This window comes from Rhinoraja longicauda, chromosome 2 (genome assembly GCF_053455715.1).
Source record: "Rhinoraja longicauda isolate Sanriku21f chromosome 2, sRhiLon1.1, whole genome shotgun sequence".
NCBI lineage: Eukaryota > Metazoa > Chordata > Chondrichthyes > Rajiformes > Arhynchobatidae > Rhinoraja > Rhinoraja longicauda.
Genome location: NC_135954.1, coordinates 28,708,429 through 28,727,441, shown reverse-complemented (window position 1 = coordinate 28,727,441; position 19,013 = coordinate 28,708,429). Strand labels below are relative to the sequence as shown.

Below are 19,013 nucleotides of genomic sequence, written 5' to 3'. Positions count from 1 at the left end.
TTTGTGATACTCTCTATTGCATATATGTGGTTTCTGATGGAGCACTGCATTTGTACAAACAGAAAAAAAGATGTTGATACTTCCAATATCTTATTTAGCCAAAATAATGTTACATGGGTTTAATCTTGCATTGCTGCAAATCCAATTTACTCAGAGTTCAGGTGTATATCTTTAAAGGATAGCATGCTTTGTGACTACCCTTTTTTTGTCCTTTGCCAATTTATTCTATATTATTTTTCTTCCTTTTCGTCCAGGTGCACAAATACACACAGGTGCAAGAACAATCCATTCCATACCCTCCAATCCATTATCAAACGCTTTTAAAAAATGTCTTTATCCCGACACTGAATATCCTTGGGCATTCCCTGATGCGGCTGTTTCATTGACAGGAAAGTTCAAAAGATATAAATTCCCCTGTGAAAGTTTCTGCGAGCTGCACACACCAGCCCTAAAATTCCATCATCAGGTGTTTTTAATATTTTTATTTTCAAGAAGAAATATCACAGAGGATCTGTGTGATTTCTAGTTCTAAATTCCACAGCAAGATAAACGCACCTCTTTTAAACTGAAGGAAACATGAGCCAAAAGAACTCAACTTCCCATAAGGCTTTCTCCTCATTGCAGAAATGGACCTCGTGAATCTTTGTTGCCGTGTATCTAAGGCAGGTATATGTTCTGAGGAATTCACTTCCATTCAAGTGCATCAAATTCAGGCTGAAGTTGCATTGGTGTTCCTTATAAGGCCTTTTGAAATCTATTCCATTTTCGCCAATGGAAAGACTTTCAGAAGCAGACCACAAAGCATCAATGTGACTATGCAATGTATTCAGCATTGCAACCAACCAGCAATGAATATTTAGACACCTAACAAGCCCCATTCTGGATACAAAGTTTCATTGAAAGCCGCACAATGATACGTTTAAATTTACTCCAAATTACTAATGTCAAGCAGAGATACAATAGCCTTGTATCTCTTATTTAATCAGTAACCAATGTCCCATTCATATATTCAGCATTTTGATTTTAATAGGCTTTTTATAAGACTCACAATAAAGCGAGTCACACAGTACAGAAATGGGCAATTTATCCATGCTGACCAAGATGCCCTATCTGTCCTAGTCCCATTTCCCCAATCTTCCCTATTCATCTACCTGTCCAAGTGTCGTGCTGCAATGCTGTCATAGTACCCGCCTCGATTATCTCTGAAAATGTTTAAAAATTGAAGTTGGTGGAAATATAAATGCTGGAAATACTCAACAGGTTACACTGCATTCCGAAATGTCACCCATTCCATCTCTCCCGAGATGCTGCACCCCCCACCGAGTTACTCCAGTATTTTGTGTCTATCTTCGGTTTTAGACCAGCAGTTCCTTCCTACCTATATAAATGTAGTTGGGAAGAGAAACAATATTGGTTGTTTTGGTTGCAAACATTTGAGGTCAAAGATGCTTTGTCAGAATTTTCTTTGTTTCAAAGCATCTACACTTCATTCTTCTAAACTGTAAATAGCAGAGGCCTAGTCTCCTCAATCTGCATTTGACAAGTGTGCTGTCCTGAGAACCAGTGTGGTGGATCTCAACAGCACTACCTCTGCAGCAAGTACACTCCTTTAGGAGACCAAGACTGTAACTGCATGCTCTCACTCAGGCCCCATATAAATGTATGATAGAGACAAATTGCTGGAGTAACTCAGCAGGACAGGCAGCATCTCTGGAGAGAAGGAATGGGTGATGTGTCGGGTCAAGACCCTTCTTCGGTCTCGACCTGAAATGTCACCCATTCCTTCTGCATGCTGCATCCCCCACCGAGTTACTCCAGTATTTTGTGTCTATCTTCGGTTTAAACCAGCATCTGCAGTTCCTTCCTACCTGTATAAATGTAGTTGGGCAGCTTTACTCAGATGTTCAAATACTCCAAAAAGGGTGTGCTTGAGGTATGTTTAAATATTTAAATTGTAACAAAATGGAATTTGGTGATAGTTTGGTTGCAATGCAAATTCATCGATTTATTCCAGCATCCTGGGATGGTTTCCAGTTCATTGTCTTCTTCTCTCCTCTCTTTGTATGTAGACATTGTTGTCACTGTAGTTTATCTGGAGGTGAACTGTGTATTGCTAATTACTGATTGTGGTAATCTAATCTCTAGGACAGAAAGGGAGCTTCACAGCATGGGTATACAAATAATAATATAGGTATCTCTTATCAAGATAAGACAATTGAATGCTTTGTTGATGCTCATTTATACTTCAATCTTGAAATGTTGCTGTTTCCTGTTTTATCCACCATTAATATGATGGTGTACAGGCCGCCCAAATGTCGACTATTGGAATCTGATTCTTGATGGTGTAACTAACTCTGTGCTCTCTCAAGTGGTTGTGGACTGAAATAATTCTCCAATTTCTATGTAGCTTCTGTGAATGCGGCTTCTGGTATCTGTGGAGCTCCAGATTCTGTGTTTGGTGTCGATAGTGTATAATCTCAATTGATGGTGCTAGTGCTCTCTTTGGTGCACTATTTGGTGCCTGTGAATTTCCAGCATAATCCTCTGCATGGAAAACATTGTTGGCTACGAAGAACATTTCTATTCTTGTATTTTACGAAGGACTCTCGTGCTCAGTTGTACATGCCTAGATTCCCCATTTGGCCTATTAGTGCTTGAAGTGCAATTTTATCCCTGTCTAAATAGGGACGTAGCAGCTTTCAGGACTTCTCTATCCTCAACTCCCTCACCCTGTCAGTTTAATTCTCCTGTGTCCTGCGTTCTTCTCTGTGCTCTAGCCACCACTGTCTGTCTTTGCCTCAGATTTACTGACACACTGCATACCCAAGATATATTTGACACCCACGTTATTTACATTCACTCACCGTGAAGTCTTCGGCTCCTATGGCCAATGCTATCAATCAGCAATGCCTGAGTGCTTTTTCAAATCATTTTTTTTACTGCTGCTGCTAATGCCTGCCAGTTGTTTCAAACTGACAGTGGTCCATGGGCCGGTCCTAGAGGGATGGTGAGTTGACAATTATCTCCAGGAGATGCAGGAGCTTCAGAGGGTGGGTGTATGCTTTGATTTGATTTATTTGATTTAGAGATACAGCGCGGAAACAGGCCCTTCGGCCCACCGAGTCCGCGCCGCCCAACGATCCCCGCACATTAACACTATCCTACACACACTAGGGACAATTTTTTTTTACATTTACCCAGTCAATTAACCTACATACCTGCACGTCTTTGGAGTGTGGTAGGAAACCGAAGATCTCGGAGAAAACATACGCAGGTCACGGGGAGATCGTACAAACTCTGTACAGACGGCGCCCGTAGTCAGGATCGAACCTGAGTCTCTGGCGCTGCATTAGCTGTAAGGCAGCAACTCTACCGCTGCACCACCGGTTACCGACCAACAACTGACACTCATGTTTTATCACAAAAGATGACTTATTTACATAAAAATATCTCACAATCGTACTCTGGTGCTCAGTTTTCTTTACTATTATTTTTTAATTCTTCCACTTTTCATTCTATTTTATTCTCTTGGCTGCTCTTGACAAGTTTGTTCAAAGGGTGAAGAGTGTTCAATTATCATATGTGCTAGCAATGTAACAATGGGAGAAAAACTTACTTGCTGTAATTTAACAGGCCCATTAATGCATAATCACACAATTAATATATATTAATTAATAATACCATAAATTATTAAGCATAATATTGGTAACCATAATTCAAAATCAAAGTCTGTAGTACACTGAAAGAAGATCATAGTTGCTGAAGTAATGGTTAGTGTTACGCAGCGTACAAGAGTCTAATGGTTCCCGGAGGAAGCTGTGTTTGTACCTGGTGGTCGTGGCTTTCATGCTCCTTTACCTTGGTAGGAGATGCTGCCTGTCCCGCTGAGGTACTTCAGCTCTTTGTGTCTATCTTTGGTTTAAACTAGCATCTGCAGTTCGTACACATATCGTCAGAGCCGGATGTTTTCCGCAGGTTCACCCTCGTGAAGGATTTTCAGACATTGGCCGAGACAGTGACTGAGATTACAGTGTCATTGGGGGCTATGGAGGAACCAAGAAGGTATATCAATGTTCTCCCATTTGAAGTGAGCATAGATGCCTCACAGTCACTTGAGCTACCACTTGATTTTGTCTTGTAGGAAGTGATGGTGTGCAAACCCTGCCAAAGCTGCCGGATGTCTGTCCCATCTAACATGTAACATAGAACAGTACACCACAGGAATAGACCTTTCAACCCACAATGTGCCAAACATGGAGAGTTGTTAGAGGTGAACTAGTAGGTGGAGTGCATTTAGATTTCCCAAAGACATTTCACAAGGTATCATAGAAAGCTGGTGCATGAATAAATAGACCATCATAACAGAAATGGGTGTTAGAATGGATTGGGAACTATCTGTCTCACAGAAAAGGCCAACTCTTAACGTAGCTTCAAACCTCTCAGTTACAGGAAGAAACTCATCTGACAAACATAGTTATTCATCCAAGCTGCATTTCACTCTTTTCTTGAGCTCATTATTTTATCCTGTTGTGATCATGACTTCTCCAAACATCTATTATGATCTTTTATTATGCATTATTTTCTACCTCTTGATTTCTCACTGAGTTGAAATCAAGATTTATCATTCAGTATTGCTCAGTTCTTACTAGCTGCTTGTTCTTCAGGATTTTAAAACCCAGACTTTTCCTTTTATCATTACTTTCTGATCTTTCCTGTCTCTTTCGTTTTATTAAATTTATATTATTAATTTGGGTATATGGGTATATGATTTATAACCATCAATTTGTAATGGGAAACAAGGAAATGGCAGAACAGTTAAACAAGTACTTTGGTTCTGTCTTCATTAAGGAAGACACAAACAATCTCCCAGAAATACTAGGGGAGGCAGGAACTGAAGGGAATCCACATTAGTTTGGGAAATGGTGTTAGGTAAACTGTTGGGACTGAAGGCAGTTAAATCCCTAGAGCCTGATGGTCAGCATCCCAGAATATTCAAGGAGGTGGCCCTAGAAATTGTAGATGCATTGGTGATCATTTTCCAATGTTCTCTCGACTCTGGATCAGTTCCTGTGGACTGGAGGTTAGCCAAAGTAACCCCACCTTTTAAGAAAAGATGGAGAGAGAAAACGGGGAATTACAGACCAGTTAGCCTTACATCAGTAGTGGGGAAGATGCTTGAGTCGATTATTAAAGATGTTATAGCAGCACATTTGGAAAGCAGTGACAGGATCGGTCAAAGTAATTATGAAGGGGAAATCATGCTTGACTAATCTTCTGGGATTTTTTGAGGACATAACAAGTAGAATGGATAAGGGAGAGCCAGTGGATGTGGTGTATCTGGACTTTCAAAAAGCCTTTGACATGGTCCCACACAAGAGATTAGAGCACATGATATTGGGGGTAGGGCATTGACATTGATAGAGAACTGGTTGACAGAGAGGAAACAAAGAGTATGAATTAACGGGTCCTTTTCAGAATGGCAGGCAGTGACTAGTGGGGTGCCACAAGGCTCGGTGCTGGGACCCCAGATATTTACAATATATATTAACGATTTAGACGAGGGAATTAAATGTGACATTTCCAAGTTTGTACATAACACAAAGCTGGGTGGTAGTGTGAGCTGTGATGAGGATTCTGTGAGGCTGTAGGGTGACTTGGATAGCTTGGGTGAGTGGGCAGATACATGGCAGATGCAGTATAATAATGTGGATAAATGTGAGGTTTCCCACTTTGGTGGCAAGAACAGGAAGGTAGATTATTGTCTGCATGGCGTCAGATTAGGAAAAGGGGAGGTGCAACGAGACCTGGGTGTGCTTGTACATCAGTCACTGAAAGTAAGCATGCAGGTACAGCAGGCAGTGAAGAAAGCTAATGGCATGTTGGCCTTCATTGCGAGAGGATTTGAGTTTAGGAGCAAGGAGGTCCTACTGCAGTTGTACATGGCCCTGGTGGGACCGCACCTGGAGTATTGTGTGCAAATCCTAATTTGAGGAAGGACATTATTGCTATTGAGGGAATGCAGCATAGGTTCACCAGGTTAATTCCCGGGATGGCAGGACTGACATATGATGAAGGAATGGGTCGACTGGGCTTATATTCATTGGCGTTTAGAAGGATGAGAGGGGATCTTATAGAAACATAAAAAATTCTTAAAGGATTGGACAGGCTAGATGCAGAAATAATGTTCCCGATGTTGGGGGAGCCCAGAACCAGGGGTCACAGTTTAAGAATAAGGGCCATTTAGGACTGAGATGAAAAAAAACCTCTTCACCCAGAGAGTTGCGAATCTGTGGAATTCTCTGCCACAGAAGGCAGTGGAAGCCAATTCACTGGATGTTTTCAGGAGAGAGTTAGATTCAGCTCTTAGGGCTAAAGGAATCAAAAGATATAGGGAAAAAGCAGGAACGGGGTACTGATTTTAGATGATCAGCCATGGTCATATTGAATGGCGGTGCTGGCTCGAAGGGCCGAATGGCCTCCTGCACCTATTTTTCCATGTTTCTGTTTCTATCAAATGTAAAGCTGCTTTATGTTTTGGTCCTTGCCCTTGTACCTTGATCTCTAAATTGACATACTCGATGTCATCGTCTGGCAGTAGGGGGTTGCCAGTCAGAAGATGCAACTATTTTCTGATGTGTGTATTGAGTTGTTCAATTATATTACAGAGTTGCACATTCAGGCATGTAAGTCGGAATAAGTATCTGCTGGAGCACCTGCTGCATTCGCAGTCTTTCAGTTTGATTCACCTGCTGTCTGTGCTCTATGGGTCTGACATTTTCATATATAACTGGTGCAGGATATCTCTGCTCTGAATTACAATGAGCAGTTTCAGGCTGAGATATAATTAGACGAGAGTTAAAAACAAGTGTGATATTGAGGACTGAAAGGGGGAGGAAATTTGTGATTCCTTTTTTTGTGCATTCTTCCCATAAGTTTACAATTTAATAAAGGGTGAGAGAAAGCAGAACAATAAACCAATTCGCCCAATATCAGTCACAGAGAAAATGTTGGAATCTATTATGAAGGTGGCGGTAAAGGGTCACATAATAGAATTGGGTGGAATCGACATGAATTTACAAAATGATAGTGAGGTTGTGACTACTTGACTGCTGCAGAGAACGATCTATGCAATCCACATCCTGGATTTTGAAGAGGAAATCAAATGTACGATACCCTATCGAAAGAAGCATTTATATTTGCAACTGAGGGGCACAGCAGAGATTCCCATTTTCAGGATGGGAGGATTGCTATATCAGGAGAGAGAGGTAAATTGGACCTACACTCACATAGAAACATAGAAAATAGGTGCAGGAGTAGGCCATTCGGCTCTTCGAGCCTGCACCGCCATTCAATATGATCATGGCTGATCATCCAACTCAGTAGCCTGTACCTGCCTTCTCTCCATACCCCCTGATCCCTTTAGCCACAAGGGCCACATCTAACTCCCTCTTAAATATAGCCAATGAACTGGCCTCAACTACCTTCTGTGGCAGAGAATTCCACAGATTCACCACTCTCTGTGTGAAAAAAAAAGTTCTCATCTCGGTCCTAAAAGACTTCCCCTTTATCCTTAAACTGTGACCCCTTGTTCTGGACTTCCCCAACGTCGGGAACAATGTATGAAGCTCTTAAAGAAGGGCTTGATATTAAGAGAATGGAGATTTATAGGCTGAGTGTCGGAAAGTGGTGTTGATGCAAAGAATCAGCCATGAATGATCTTATTGAATTTTAGAGCAGGTACAAGGGGCACAATGGTCTAATCCTGCTCCTGTGTTTTATGTTCCTGTATTTTTGCATCCCCCTGAGTAACCGGTGACAGAAATGAAGTGAACTTGTTGGTTGCAGTCTGACAAATGTGTCGATTGTGAAATATATAGTCATAGAGTGACACAGCTTGGAAACAGGACCTTCAACCCAACTTGCCCACACCGACCAAAATGTACCCAGCTACACTAGTCCCACCTGCCCGCAATTGGCCCATATCCTTACAAACCTGTCCTAAACCATGTACCAGTCTACCTGTTTCTTAAATATTGGGGTAGTCCCTGCCTCAACTACCTCCTCTGGCAATTGTTCCATACCCCCACCTCCCTTTGAGGGGCAATCGGGATTTGTATTAAATATTTTCCCCTTCACCTTAAACCTATGTCCCCTGGTCCTCGATTAACCTTCTCAGGGCAAGAGGCGTTTGGCACATTTTCTCGAGGTGCAATCTACCCAATCTCTTCCTCTCATGATTTTATACACCTTTATAAGATCACCCCTCAGCCTCCTGCGCTCCAAGGAATAGAGTTCCAGCCTACTCCCCTTAAAGCTCAGACCCTCTACTTCTGGCAACATCCTTGTAAATCTTCTCTGTACCCTTTCTTGCTTGACAACATCTTTCCTGTAACATGGTGTCCAGAACTGAACATAATACTCTAAATGTGGCCTCACCAACGTCTTATACAACTGCAACATGACCTTTCACCTTTTATAATCAATCAACTGACTGATGAAGGCAAAAATGTGCCAAAAGCCCTTTTGACCACCCTATCTACCTGCAATTCCTCCTTCAAGAAACCATGCACCTGCACTCCTAGATCCTTCTGCTCTACAACACTCCCCACAGCCCCACCATTCACTGTGTTTCTTGTGTGTGTGTGTAAATGTGTTGCAAATCAGAGTGTAGAATTCCACATTAACAATGTATGCCAATTGCAGGGCAAATGTTAAAATGGAAATTCAGATCGTAATAATTACTCGAATTATCACAGAGCTCTCAGAAGTTATTTCAAATTTAATTATGTTTGATTTTCATTTTAGTGATATATAATGAGCCCATTAAATGGAATTTACTTTTAATTTCTCTCTAGTATATCATGGATCTCTCTTGGAAATAATGCCTGATGGATCAGTATTTACATTGTTTTTAGATTTCATCATTGCCATAGAGTGGTACTGTGTGGAAACAGGCTCTTCAGCCCAACTTGCCCACCCCGGCCAACAATGTCCCAGCTACACTAGTCCCATTTGCCTGCGCTTGGTCCATATCCCTCCAAACTTGTCCTAACCTTGTACCTGTCTAACTGTTTCTTAAACAATGGGATAGTCCCAGCCTCAACTAGCTCCTCTGGCTCCTCAAGCTTGACAATATCTTTCCTATAACAAGGTGCCCAGAAATGAGCACAATATTCTAAATGTGGTCTCACCAACATCTTATACAACTGCCACATGACCTCCCAATTTCTATACAATACTCTGACTCCTGAAGGCCAAAGTGCCAAAAGCCTTTTTGACCACCTGATCTACCTGTGACTCAACCTTCAAGGAACCATGCACCTGTACGCCTCGATCCTTCTGCTCTACAACACTACCCAGAGGCCTACCATTTACTGTGTAAGTCCTGCCCGTGTTCGACATCCCAAAATCCAAATTATAAATTCAGTTTGAAAGCAAATTTTGCTGTCGATCTGGCTGAACATTTTTTTAATCTGTGTTTAAATATGTAATACAATTTAATGGAGAGAATAGGTTTTTTTCTTTCAATATAAATTAATGTTTGTAATTCAATGCATTTTAAAAGTTAAAAGATCCAAAGCCAAATGTTGGGGTATGTTAGCACAGGCTGGTAAATTATATTATAAATGGTCTCAATTGTTCTGCAATTATAACATATAACATATAACAACTACAGCATGGAAACAGGCCTGTCCGGCCCTACCAGTCCACGCCGACCATTCTCCCTGACCTAGTCTCATCTACCTGCACTCAGACCATAACCCTCCAATCCCCTCCTATCCATATACCTATCCAATTAGATTGTATAGATTTCCAAACGTTAGAAAGAACATACCGTTTCCTGGGGTCTCGACCCGAAACATCACCCATTCCTTCTCTCCAGAGATGCTGCCTGTCCTGCTGAGTTACTCCAACTTTTTGTGTCTGTATCAGTTTCCTCATACTTTATTGCATTCTCTGAATGACTTAAAATATTTCAAATTGCGGTAAATCACAGTTATTATACAGGGAAATGTGTCAGCCAGAATTTTGTTCAGAGTAAGCAAATGAAATGACCATTGAGCTTATTTTTTAAGGACATTTTGACAGTTTAGAAGAATGAGAGTTATCTTTTTGATGCATATAAGGTCATTAATGTACTTGACTGGGTACATGCTGGGAGTGTGTGAGGACAAAAGTCCATATTCTCAGAAGGAAGGAATGCCCATTGAGAATAAGGAAGATTTTTTTTTTTTAATGATTATAAGTCTGCTTCAGAACCCATGAAGGGTGAATACCCTAGAAAATACTCAAAGCTGAGGTTGATAGATTTTCAACCAGTAAAGCGAAGGAGGGTTATGGGAGAGCATGGGAATGTGAACCCCAGGAAATGTGGATCAGCTGTGACCTTGTTGATTGGTGGAGCAGGGTCAAGGAGCTAAATGGCTTCCTTCTGCTACTTTTTCATGGGTTTATCAGTTTTTCTACATTGACTCATAGATCAGTAACGATCATTAGGTCGTGCCACAAGACTTTACCGTGTCTTAACTCATGGATCAGGTTTCAGGTTTTTGTTCATCTCAGCTTAAAGGCAAGATCTTGGATGGTGTTGAATTCTCTCGTGGTAACTATCCTGTTTTGCCAACTGCGAATATCTATTAAAAATTCCTGATCCAGCAGGCAAGCACTAAAGTTAAGACACAAACTATATGGATTGTGGTAGATATTTCTGGTGGGACTCTTCCAAGTTTGTCCTCCAGGTGCAAACAGCAATGAGAGGTCAAATTATTTATACTCTGCCAGAATAGAATTAGAAGATCATTCTTCCAGAACAGTGTAACATTTATCCACACCTGACTCATGAAGAGTGTTTTTGATCTGTTGGACAGGTGTTTGGGGATTTTTCTTTATTATAGAGAGAATTATTCTGTCATCGGCTGTGGGGGTCTTCCTTGGCCTGCCAGTCCCTTTGCGATTAGTAAGCTCACCAGTGCTCTCTTTCTTCTTAATGATGTTCCAAACAGTTGATTTTGTTAAACCTAAGGTTTGGCTGATGTTTCTAACAGTTTTATTCTGTTTCTCAGTCTCATAATGGCTTCTTTGACTTTCATTGACACAACTTGGTCCTCATGTTGATAAACAGCAATAAAAGTTTCCAACGGTGATGGAAAGACTGGAGGAAAGACTAGGTGCTGAGAGCTCTTTTATACCTGCATTAAGGACGCATTTAAACACACCTGAGCAATTACAAACACCTGTGAAGCCATGTGTCCCAAACATTATGGTGCCCTGAAATGGGGGGCGATGTATAAACACAACTGTAATTTCTACATGGTGAAACAAAAATGTATAAAAAAGACCCTTTAATAAAATCTGGTAATGTGCATTTTAACCACATGTGATTTTTTTCTATTACAAATCTCAAATTGTGGAGCACAGAGGCAAATAAATAAATGATGGGTCTTTGTCCCAAACATTATGGACGGCACTGTATATCTCTGCCAGTGCTCCTGCAATTTCGTCTCTTGTTTCCCACAGTGTCCTTGGATATATCTGCTCAGACCTGCAAGATTTATCTACTTTCATATGTTTTAAGATGTCCAGCACCTCCTCGACTTTAATACAGTTTATCCTCAAGACAGACACAAAAAGCTGGAGTAACTCAGTGGGACAGGCAGCATCTCTGGAGAGGAGGAAGGGGTGATGTTTCCGGTCGAGACCCTTCGGTGTTCTCAAGACATCTCCATTAACTGTCCCAACTTCCCCAGTCTCCATGTCTTTCTCTTTCTAAAAATAGAGGGGAAGCACTCATTGAGGATGGTACTCATCTCCTGTGACTCCATGCTTTGGTTTCTGAGGGGCCCTATTCTCTCCCTCGTCACCCTCTTTTCCTTCGTGTCCTTACAAAATGTATTTGGATTTTCCTTAATATTATCTGCCCAGAGCTATCTCCTGCAGCGTTTTTGACATCCTGATTTCCTTATTGAGTATGCTCCTCTGTTCCCGAATCTCCTGCAGGGGATTCACTTGATCCCAGCAGTCTGTACCTGTCCCATGCCTTCTTTTTCTTGACTAGAGCCTCATCATCCAAATTTCCTTACTCCCACTAGCCTTGCCCTTTGACCTAACTGTCCTGAGCTCTTGTCATCACATTTCTTTAAATCATCTTGCTCTCCAGACGTTTCTTTCCCGGCAAACAACCTACTCAATTTAACTTTAGCAAGTTACTGTCTAATGCCAGCAACATTGGCCTTGCTCCAATTCAGAATACTAATATATGAAATTGATAGAAGCTTGAGGAAATCACTGTGAAATAGTGTTGGAGCCCTAGGAATCTAGAGGGCTGGAACAAATCTTGCAGTTGCACAGGAAGGGGGCTAGGCATGTTGGGATGGAAGATTAATCAGAATCTCGTGAAGCAAATATAAATGTAATGTGTACACACAAAATGCTGGAGTAACTCAGCGGGATAGGTAGCATCTCTGGAGAGAAGGAATGGGTGACGTTTTGGGTCGAGACCCTTCTTCAGACTGATATGTAATGTGTCTTGCCCAAATGCAATGGGGCAAATAGCACAAACAGTCAGGCTGAGACACTGAGGAAATGTTGCATATTCTTTAATCTCTTTGTATTCTGATTGTTTTTTTAGATCATGGGAAGTCGAACCTGCGTGTAACCTCATTAGATGACGCTGAGCGCATTAAAACAAAGGAAACCCTCGCTAATGGAAATAACCGTGGTTCAAGTTCAAAACTTGCTCGGAACATCCCACGGAGACACACTGTCGGTGGAGCTCGCAGTGCAAAGGAAATACTGGGAATGCAGCCATCAGAAATGGACAGGAAAAGGGAGGCTTTCCTGGAACATCTGAAGCAGAAATATCCACATCATGCACATGCCATTATGGGGCAGCAAGAACGTCTCAAAGATCAGGTATGAGAACATTGACCTAAATCTTAACAATTATTTGATTACATTTCTTCAGTTTCCTTCCTGTGGACAGAGCCGGGTGTCAAAAGGAGGAGAACTTTCTGGTGCAACTTCCATAGCGTTGCCTCAGTAGTTATGGCTTTTGCCTCACATTGATGGTGAATGCCACCTATCTGCTACCAAGCTTATTTTTGTTGCCGGAACGCCCCAAGGTCAACGAGTGTCTGTAAGGATCTAATGATGTTAAGGTGATGGTTAATTTGAAAGATTTTTGTTTTGTGATGGTCAAGAGTTTGTGATGGTCAAGAGTGTTTTATTGTCATGTACCCTGAAATGGAACAATTAAACTCTCACTTGCAGCATCACAACAAGTATGTAAACATAGTACTCTGTGGACACCATAATAAACAACAAAAAGAAGTTCCATATATATATATAAAACAAACAAACAGCAGAGTGCAAAGCCAAAAACAATGCCTCGCTCTGCCCATGTCCTTAATGCAATTGAGGTAGTGTGTAATTCGGAGTTTAATTGGAGTTCGTGGTGTTTGATAGCCTAATGGTTGTTGGAAGGAAGCTGCTTCTGAATCTGAACATTACAGTTTTCAGTCTCCTCTACCTCTTCCCGATGGCAGGAGTGAAATGAGAGCCTGGCCAGGGTGGTGTGTGTTTCCGATGATGTTGGCTGCCTTTTTGAGGCAGCGTCTCCTGTAGATCCCTTTGGTGGTGGGGAGGTCAGTACCCCTGATAGGCTGGGCAGTATTCACCACTTTTTAAGGAATACAGGGTAATGTGGATATTTATTCTCAGCCATGGTTTTGTAAGGCAAACTTCTTACTGTACCCATATTCCACTATCTTCTGATAAGGAGAAAAGGAGGTGAAGAGACTGCAGTTTAGAGAGCAAATTTATTTCCAAGATATTCAGAACTAATACTGCAGCAGCTGTAAAACATCCAAATGGCTCTCCAGTAATTACATCCTTGTAAACAAACCTCTTTTTGGAACAATTTGTTCAATCTTTTTTGAAACATTTGGCATTTCATGACTGCAGAGTTGTGGGGGAAACAAATCAGTTTGTACTTTGACCTGGAGAAGGTTTTGTAATTTGTGATGGACACTCGGAATAATTGGATAAATGTTTGAAGTCTGGAAAGAATAAACCCATGGGTGGGGAACAGTGAACTGGATTTGTTTTGAATTCCTGGATATCAGGCTGGTATAAACATGAAGGCATGAATTGTTTCTTCCCCTCCTGTGAATCTCGATCAATCAATGATTCATCCACGGAACTTTGCAACGTGAAGGATGCACATTTTTGCTCTTTGGTAGTGCTATCTATTTCTCTGTTTTTCATTTATTAGCTAAAGTTTCCAAGCCAAGTTGAATTTGATATGGACATAAAATACAGTGAGTTCTATAGTGTGGGTGGTTTGAGTACAAGAGTACAAATAGTGTGCTTCAGTTTTTTTTTGTCCACTGAATATTTCTGCAGAGAAAAATTAGTGTTGTTAGTTAAAGTTAACTGCTAAAGGTAGAATTGGCCCAGAATGTGATATGTTCTCCTGCACAGGAACACTTTCTGGGTCAAACTATCTCAAAAGTCAAGATTTGAGGATTTCCCCATAGTGGTGCAGATGAAGAGCTCACAGCTTCAGGAACCCTGGTTCGATTTTGATCCTGAATACGCATTCTCCCCATGTCCATGTGGAATATTTTGGGTGCTTCATTTCCTCCCACCTCCCTCACCCCACGACACGAGGATGCACTGGGAGAATAATTGTACACTAAATTATCCAAGTATATGTAAGTGGCAGAACACAGGTATATGGGGGATGGGTAGAGGGAGTAGGGGGTATGAGTAGAGGGAATGGAACTGATGGCATTGCCTTGTAGGGAGCTGGCATGGGCTCAATCGGTGAATGGCTCAATCAGTGTTGTAATTATTGAATAAGAAAACTGCATGGGAAAATCAATGCCCTGTATTCTGCTGACTGTGAAGTTCACCTCTTTGGCTGCACACTGCAGATTCCTGGCAGAATTGAAAGTGAGAAATGTCCTCTATCCATGTATCCTCACTAGCATGGTGACCTTTGCAGATGGTCTGAGGTGTGTGAGAGCAGAATGGGAACAATGGCAGAGAAGAAACTTCACTGAGCCAGATCAAAGTCAAATCAAAAGGGAAACCTCACTGAGTCACATCAAAGTCAAATCAAAAGGTCTAAATAACGGTGCATAGAAAATAAAGGTTGAGGAATAGAAATGGAATTAAGGAAATGAAATTTGAGAAACAAAAGTATTAACAAGGTTACTTGTTTATCAATTACCTATCTATGTTTCCCAATTCCACCCTCCTCCTCCCCTGTCTGGCTCCCTCTGCCCATCACTTTTTACTTCTCCTTGGTCCACCTATTTTCCCTTGGCCTCTGTCTCATCCCTTTCCCTCTCCTCTTTTTACTGGTGATTTTCCCTCTCCACTCTCAGACGTGATGCAGGGTCTTGTCCCGAAACATAGACAACCCCCCCCCGCACAAGTGCTGCTTGGCTCACTGAGTCCTCCAACAGTTTGCTTTTTGCTTGAATCTCAATCTGAGGGAATGAGACTCTACAATTATAAAATAATATTTCAAGAGGTTATTCAGAATAATTAATACTTATCAGCCCTTGAATCAATACATCCTTAGTTTTGATTTAAGCTATTCTGTGGTCTTTAACTATTCTATCATGCTAATTCAGTCATTATTATTCTAAGCTCATTGCTGCATTCATTGGAGACTACTATAGCAGCATCACCTGTGGATAAGCAGCTTATCAGCACATAAAATTGTAAATCTCCAAGTATAATTATGCAAGTATATTTAGGCAGTCAGACTAACCCTGTATTTTTGGTGAATGCTGACAACTAACAAAAAACAGGCCAACAGAGTGCCTACCAACAACCAAATCTGAATCCAACATTTCACAAGCATGGTTATTACGAACAAGTGCATGATTTCTGCATCGCGTTTCACAAGGTATTTGTCAAACAATCACCTTTTTTCCATTTTCTTTGCTTAACCTCAGAAGCTCTAGATTTTGACAGGATTTCTTCCCCAGTCACTGGATGCATGATCCTTGTTAAACTGCCAAGTAAACATACTTAAAATAAAGCAAGGCACAAATGGGAGCTGCAGATTAATTAACAGGGAACAAAATCTAAAGAGAAACTATTTTCAGATATGTACCTGAGAAACACACAAGTATGTTGGGAGCAGGCTTTTATACCTTTGCAAAATACCTCAAACAAAAGTAGTTGCATTTTATGTGCATTTGTGAAATTCTAACACAAATTTTGTGCATTATGTAAAAGGAACCAGCGGCCCTAAGAAGGCTTGAACTCTGTGAGGACTTATTTCTAGGTTTAGTCCAAGTAATAAAAAAAAAAAACTTTTGGAAGAACTCAGTTGGCCAAGCAGCAAAAGGTTGGGTGACATTTCTGGTCAAGGCCCTGCATCAGGACTGAAAATGTAGAGGGACTTAAACCAGAATAAAAGTCCTGAGAAGGAGCAGTGAAAGAAAGGCTGGTAAACAATAGGTGGAACCAGGTGAAGTGAGTGATGAAGTACAGATGAAGCCAGGTGGGATAACAGGGAGGGGAGAATTGGCGATAGAGGCTGGCAAGTGCCGTGGAATCAGGTAAGGGAGGGGTGATGCACAATTGCAACCAGATGAGGGTGGAGATAGGAAGTGTAGACAAAGGAGAAGAAACCTAGCGTGTGGCCGATGGGCAGATGGCACCTGGTTGTAGCAATGGGCAAGAGAATTGAAAATGAATAAGTGAACAGATGTAGAGGGAGCCTAGGTGGAGTGAGAATGGAACACAGTGCGTGTAAGTAATTGGAAATTTCAGTGTTCATTCCATTGTGATGTAGACTATCCAAGTGAAATATGAAATGATGTTCTTCAACCTGCCATTTGCCTCCACGGATGCTGCACGACCCGCTGAGTTTCTCCAGTAGTTTATTTGCTTCAGATTCCAGCATTTGCAGCCTCATATATCTCTAGACCAGATTGATGGATGGAATCCAGCTCACTGTGTCGGGTTGTCTACCTTGGCATACCACCGGAGATGGTGGGTTCAGTCATGTTGCTTTAACTTCCTGCTCCTTAGCTTCCATATGCTCAACAATATAGCAGATGATAAGGACTAAAACATCTGTGATCTATATCCAGGCTTTTCTTCAAAACTATTATTAACTTTCTCAAAAACTGCTAAAGAAGCTAGTAATTAGATTGCAGCATGAATGCTGGGACACTGGCTCTCAAACATCAAACGTATAATCTAATTAAACAGGCCAATGTAAAACCACCTCTGGAGCAGCTGAGGATCAGACTTGCAAAACAATTTTCCACTCCTCTCTGTGGGGTGGCAAAAATATTTGGCACCCTTCAGTGATATCTTAATCCAGATCACAGAGCTCGGAGGAGAAAGCTGAGGCCGTGCTCCAGGCTGTCAGTCCATTGAAGAGTTTGTTGAAGAATCAATTGGCTGCGAAAAATCAGACAGTTAAACAATTGCATATCTGATGGACAGCCCTGCTTGGGGTCAGTTGGTGGAGTTTTGAAGAGAACACAACTCAGCCATGCAAGCCGAGATCCCATGACAGAAAGGATCTCATCAAAGGCAAGGGTAATTAATGCCTATTTTTAGTGCAAGTTTTCGAAGCCAAAATCCATTAATAGGTTCCACCGTTCACATTTCCAATGCATGGGGCTGAATACTGGGACCTCTGATCAAATATCTCAACATGGTTTGGTCCATTCGTTAATTTACAATGTGTAGGAAGGATCTGCAGAAGCTGGTTTAAACCGAAGATAGACACAAAATGCCGGAGTAACTCAGCGGGACAGGCAACATTACTGGAGAGAAGGAATGGGTGACGTTTCGGGTCAAGACCCTTCTTCAGACTAATTTACAATGTTTAATTAAGGAGTAGTTTATTTGTATACCATTTATTAATCTGGAATATATTGACCATTCCTAATTGCCCTTATGGTGATTAAAATGGTGAGCCACTGCAGTCCATGACTTTCATGGTACTTCTAGAATAGGTAGGTATTTCTAGGATTTACACCGTAGCAAGATGGAAGAATACTGCCATTTCCAGGTCAAGAAGGTGTGTAACTTGGAGCTGAAAGTAAAGGCAGAGGTTTCCCAGTTGTAGTTTGTCTTTGTCCTTGTACTCGGTCATGATTGCTGGTTTGGGAGGTATGGTTGCAGAAGCCTTGGTACATTGTGTTTCGCAGATAGTAAATGCTGCAGCTGAGGTGCGCTGGTCATGGAGGAGGGAGTAAATACTCAGGGTGATAGATTGGCTTCCAGTTATTTCCAGCTTTTCCTTGAAGATGTCCTCAGGTTTTTCACAGGTTTTTAGAAGTGTTTCCATCCAGGCAAGATAGAGAGTAGTCCATCTCCTGGACCTGCATCAGATCGAGCCTGTGCGGTGAATGGGAGTGAATGATTTTCCTTTCTACATGCTGGGAAATTTCTCTCATTGGAGAAAAGCTTTAATAAGTCAGCAGTTGGGTCACTCGTGACAACATATTTAACCTCAGGATTGTTCTCGCCCCTCAGTGAATTTCTTCACCATGTGATTCTGAGAATGTTGATGGCCTTGTGCTAGCAATCAAGTCAAAAGTCAAGGGATGCGAGAGGTTTTCTTTGCTTCGAGACTGGTACAGTTGCTTGCTATTAATTAGCCTAAACTTAAATGTTCTCCAAGCCTCATTGCATGGGGAATTCAGTTCATTGGGATTCTGTGGCGGCAGGCGGGACTTGAGGATGGTCTGTTGCCTCCCTGGTGCCAGGGTTCAAGACATCACGGACCGGCTTCAGAACATCCCAGCGAGGGAAGGCGATCAACCGGAGGTAGTTGTGCACGTGGGCACGAACGACGTCGGGAGGAAGAGGAAGGAGATACTGCAAAGTGAGTGTAGAGAGTTGGGAAGAAGACTGAGAAGCAGGACGTCGAAGGTGGTTCTCTCTGGACTGCTTCCTGTACCTCGGGCTGGTGAGGGCAGGAACAGAGAGATCGGGGATATGAATGTATGGCTGAGGGGCTGGTG

At 41.7% G+C, this 19,013-nt stretch overlaps 1 protein-coding gene across 2 annotated transcripts in view; it reads left to right on the top strand.

The window, feature by feature from the left end:
• LOC144603091 (sickle tail protein homolog) overlaps positions 1-19,013 on the top strand; it is a 514,507-nt gene that overhangs the window by 234,681 nt on the left and 260,813 nt on the right. For both annotated transcript variants that reach the window (XM_078416234.1, XM_078416248.1), the window contains exon 2: positions 12,629-12,912. In XM_078416234.1, coding sequence (XP_078272360.1) covers positions 12,629-12,912 — 284 coding nt within the window. The remainder of the gene's footprint in view (positions 1-12,628; positions 12,913-19,013) is intronic.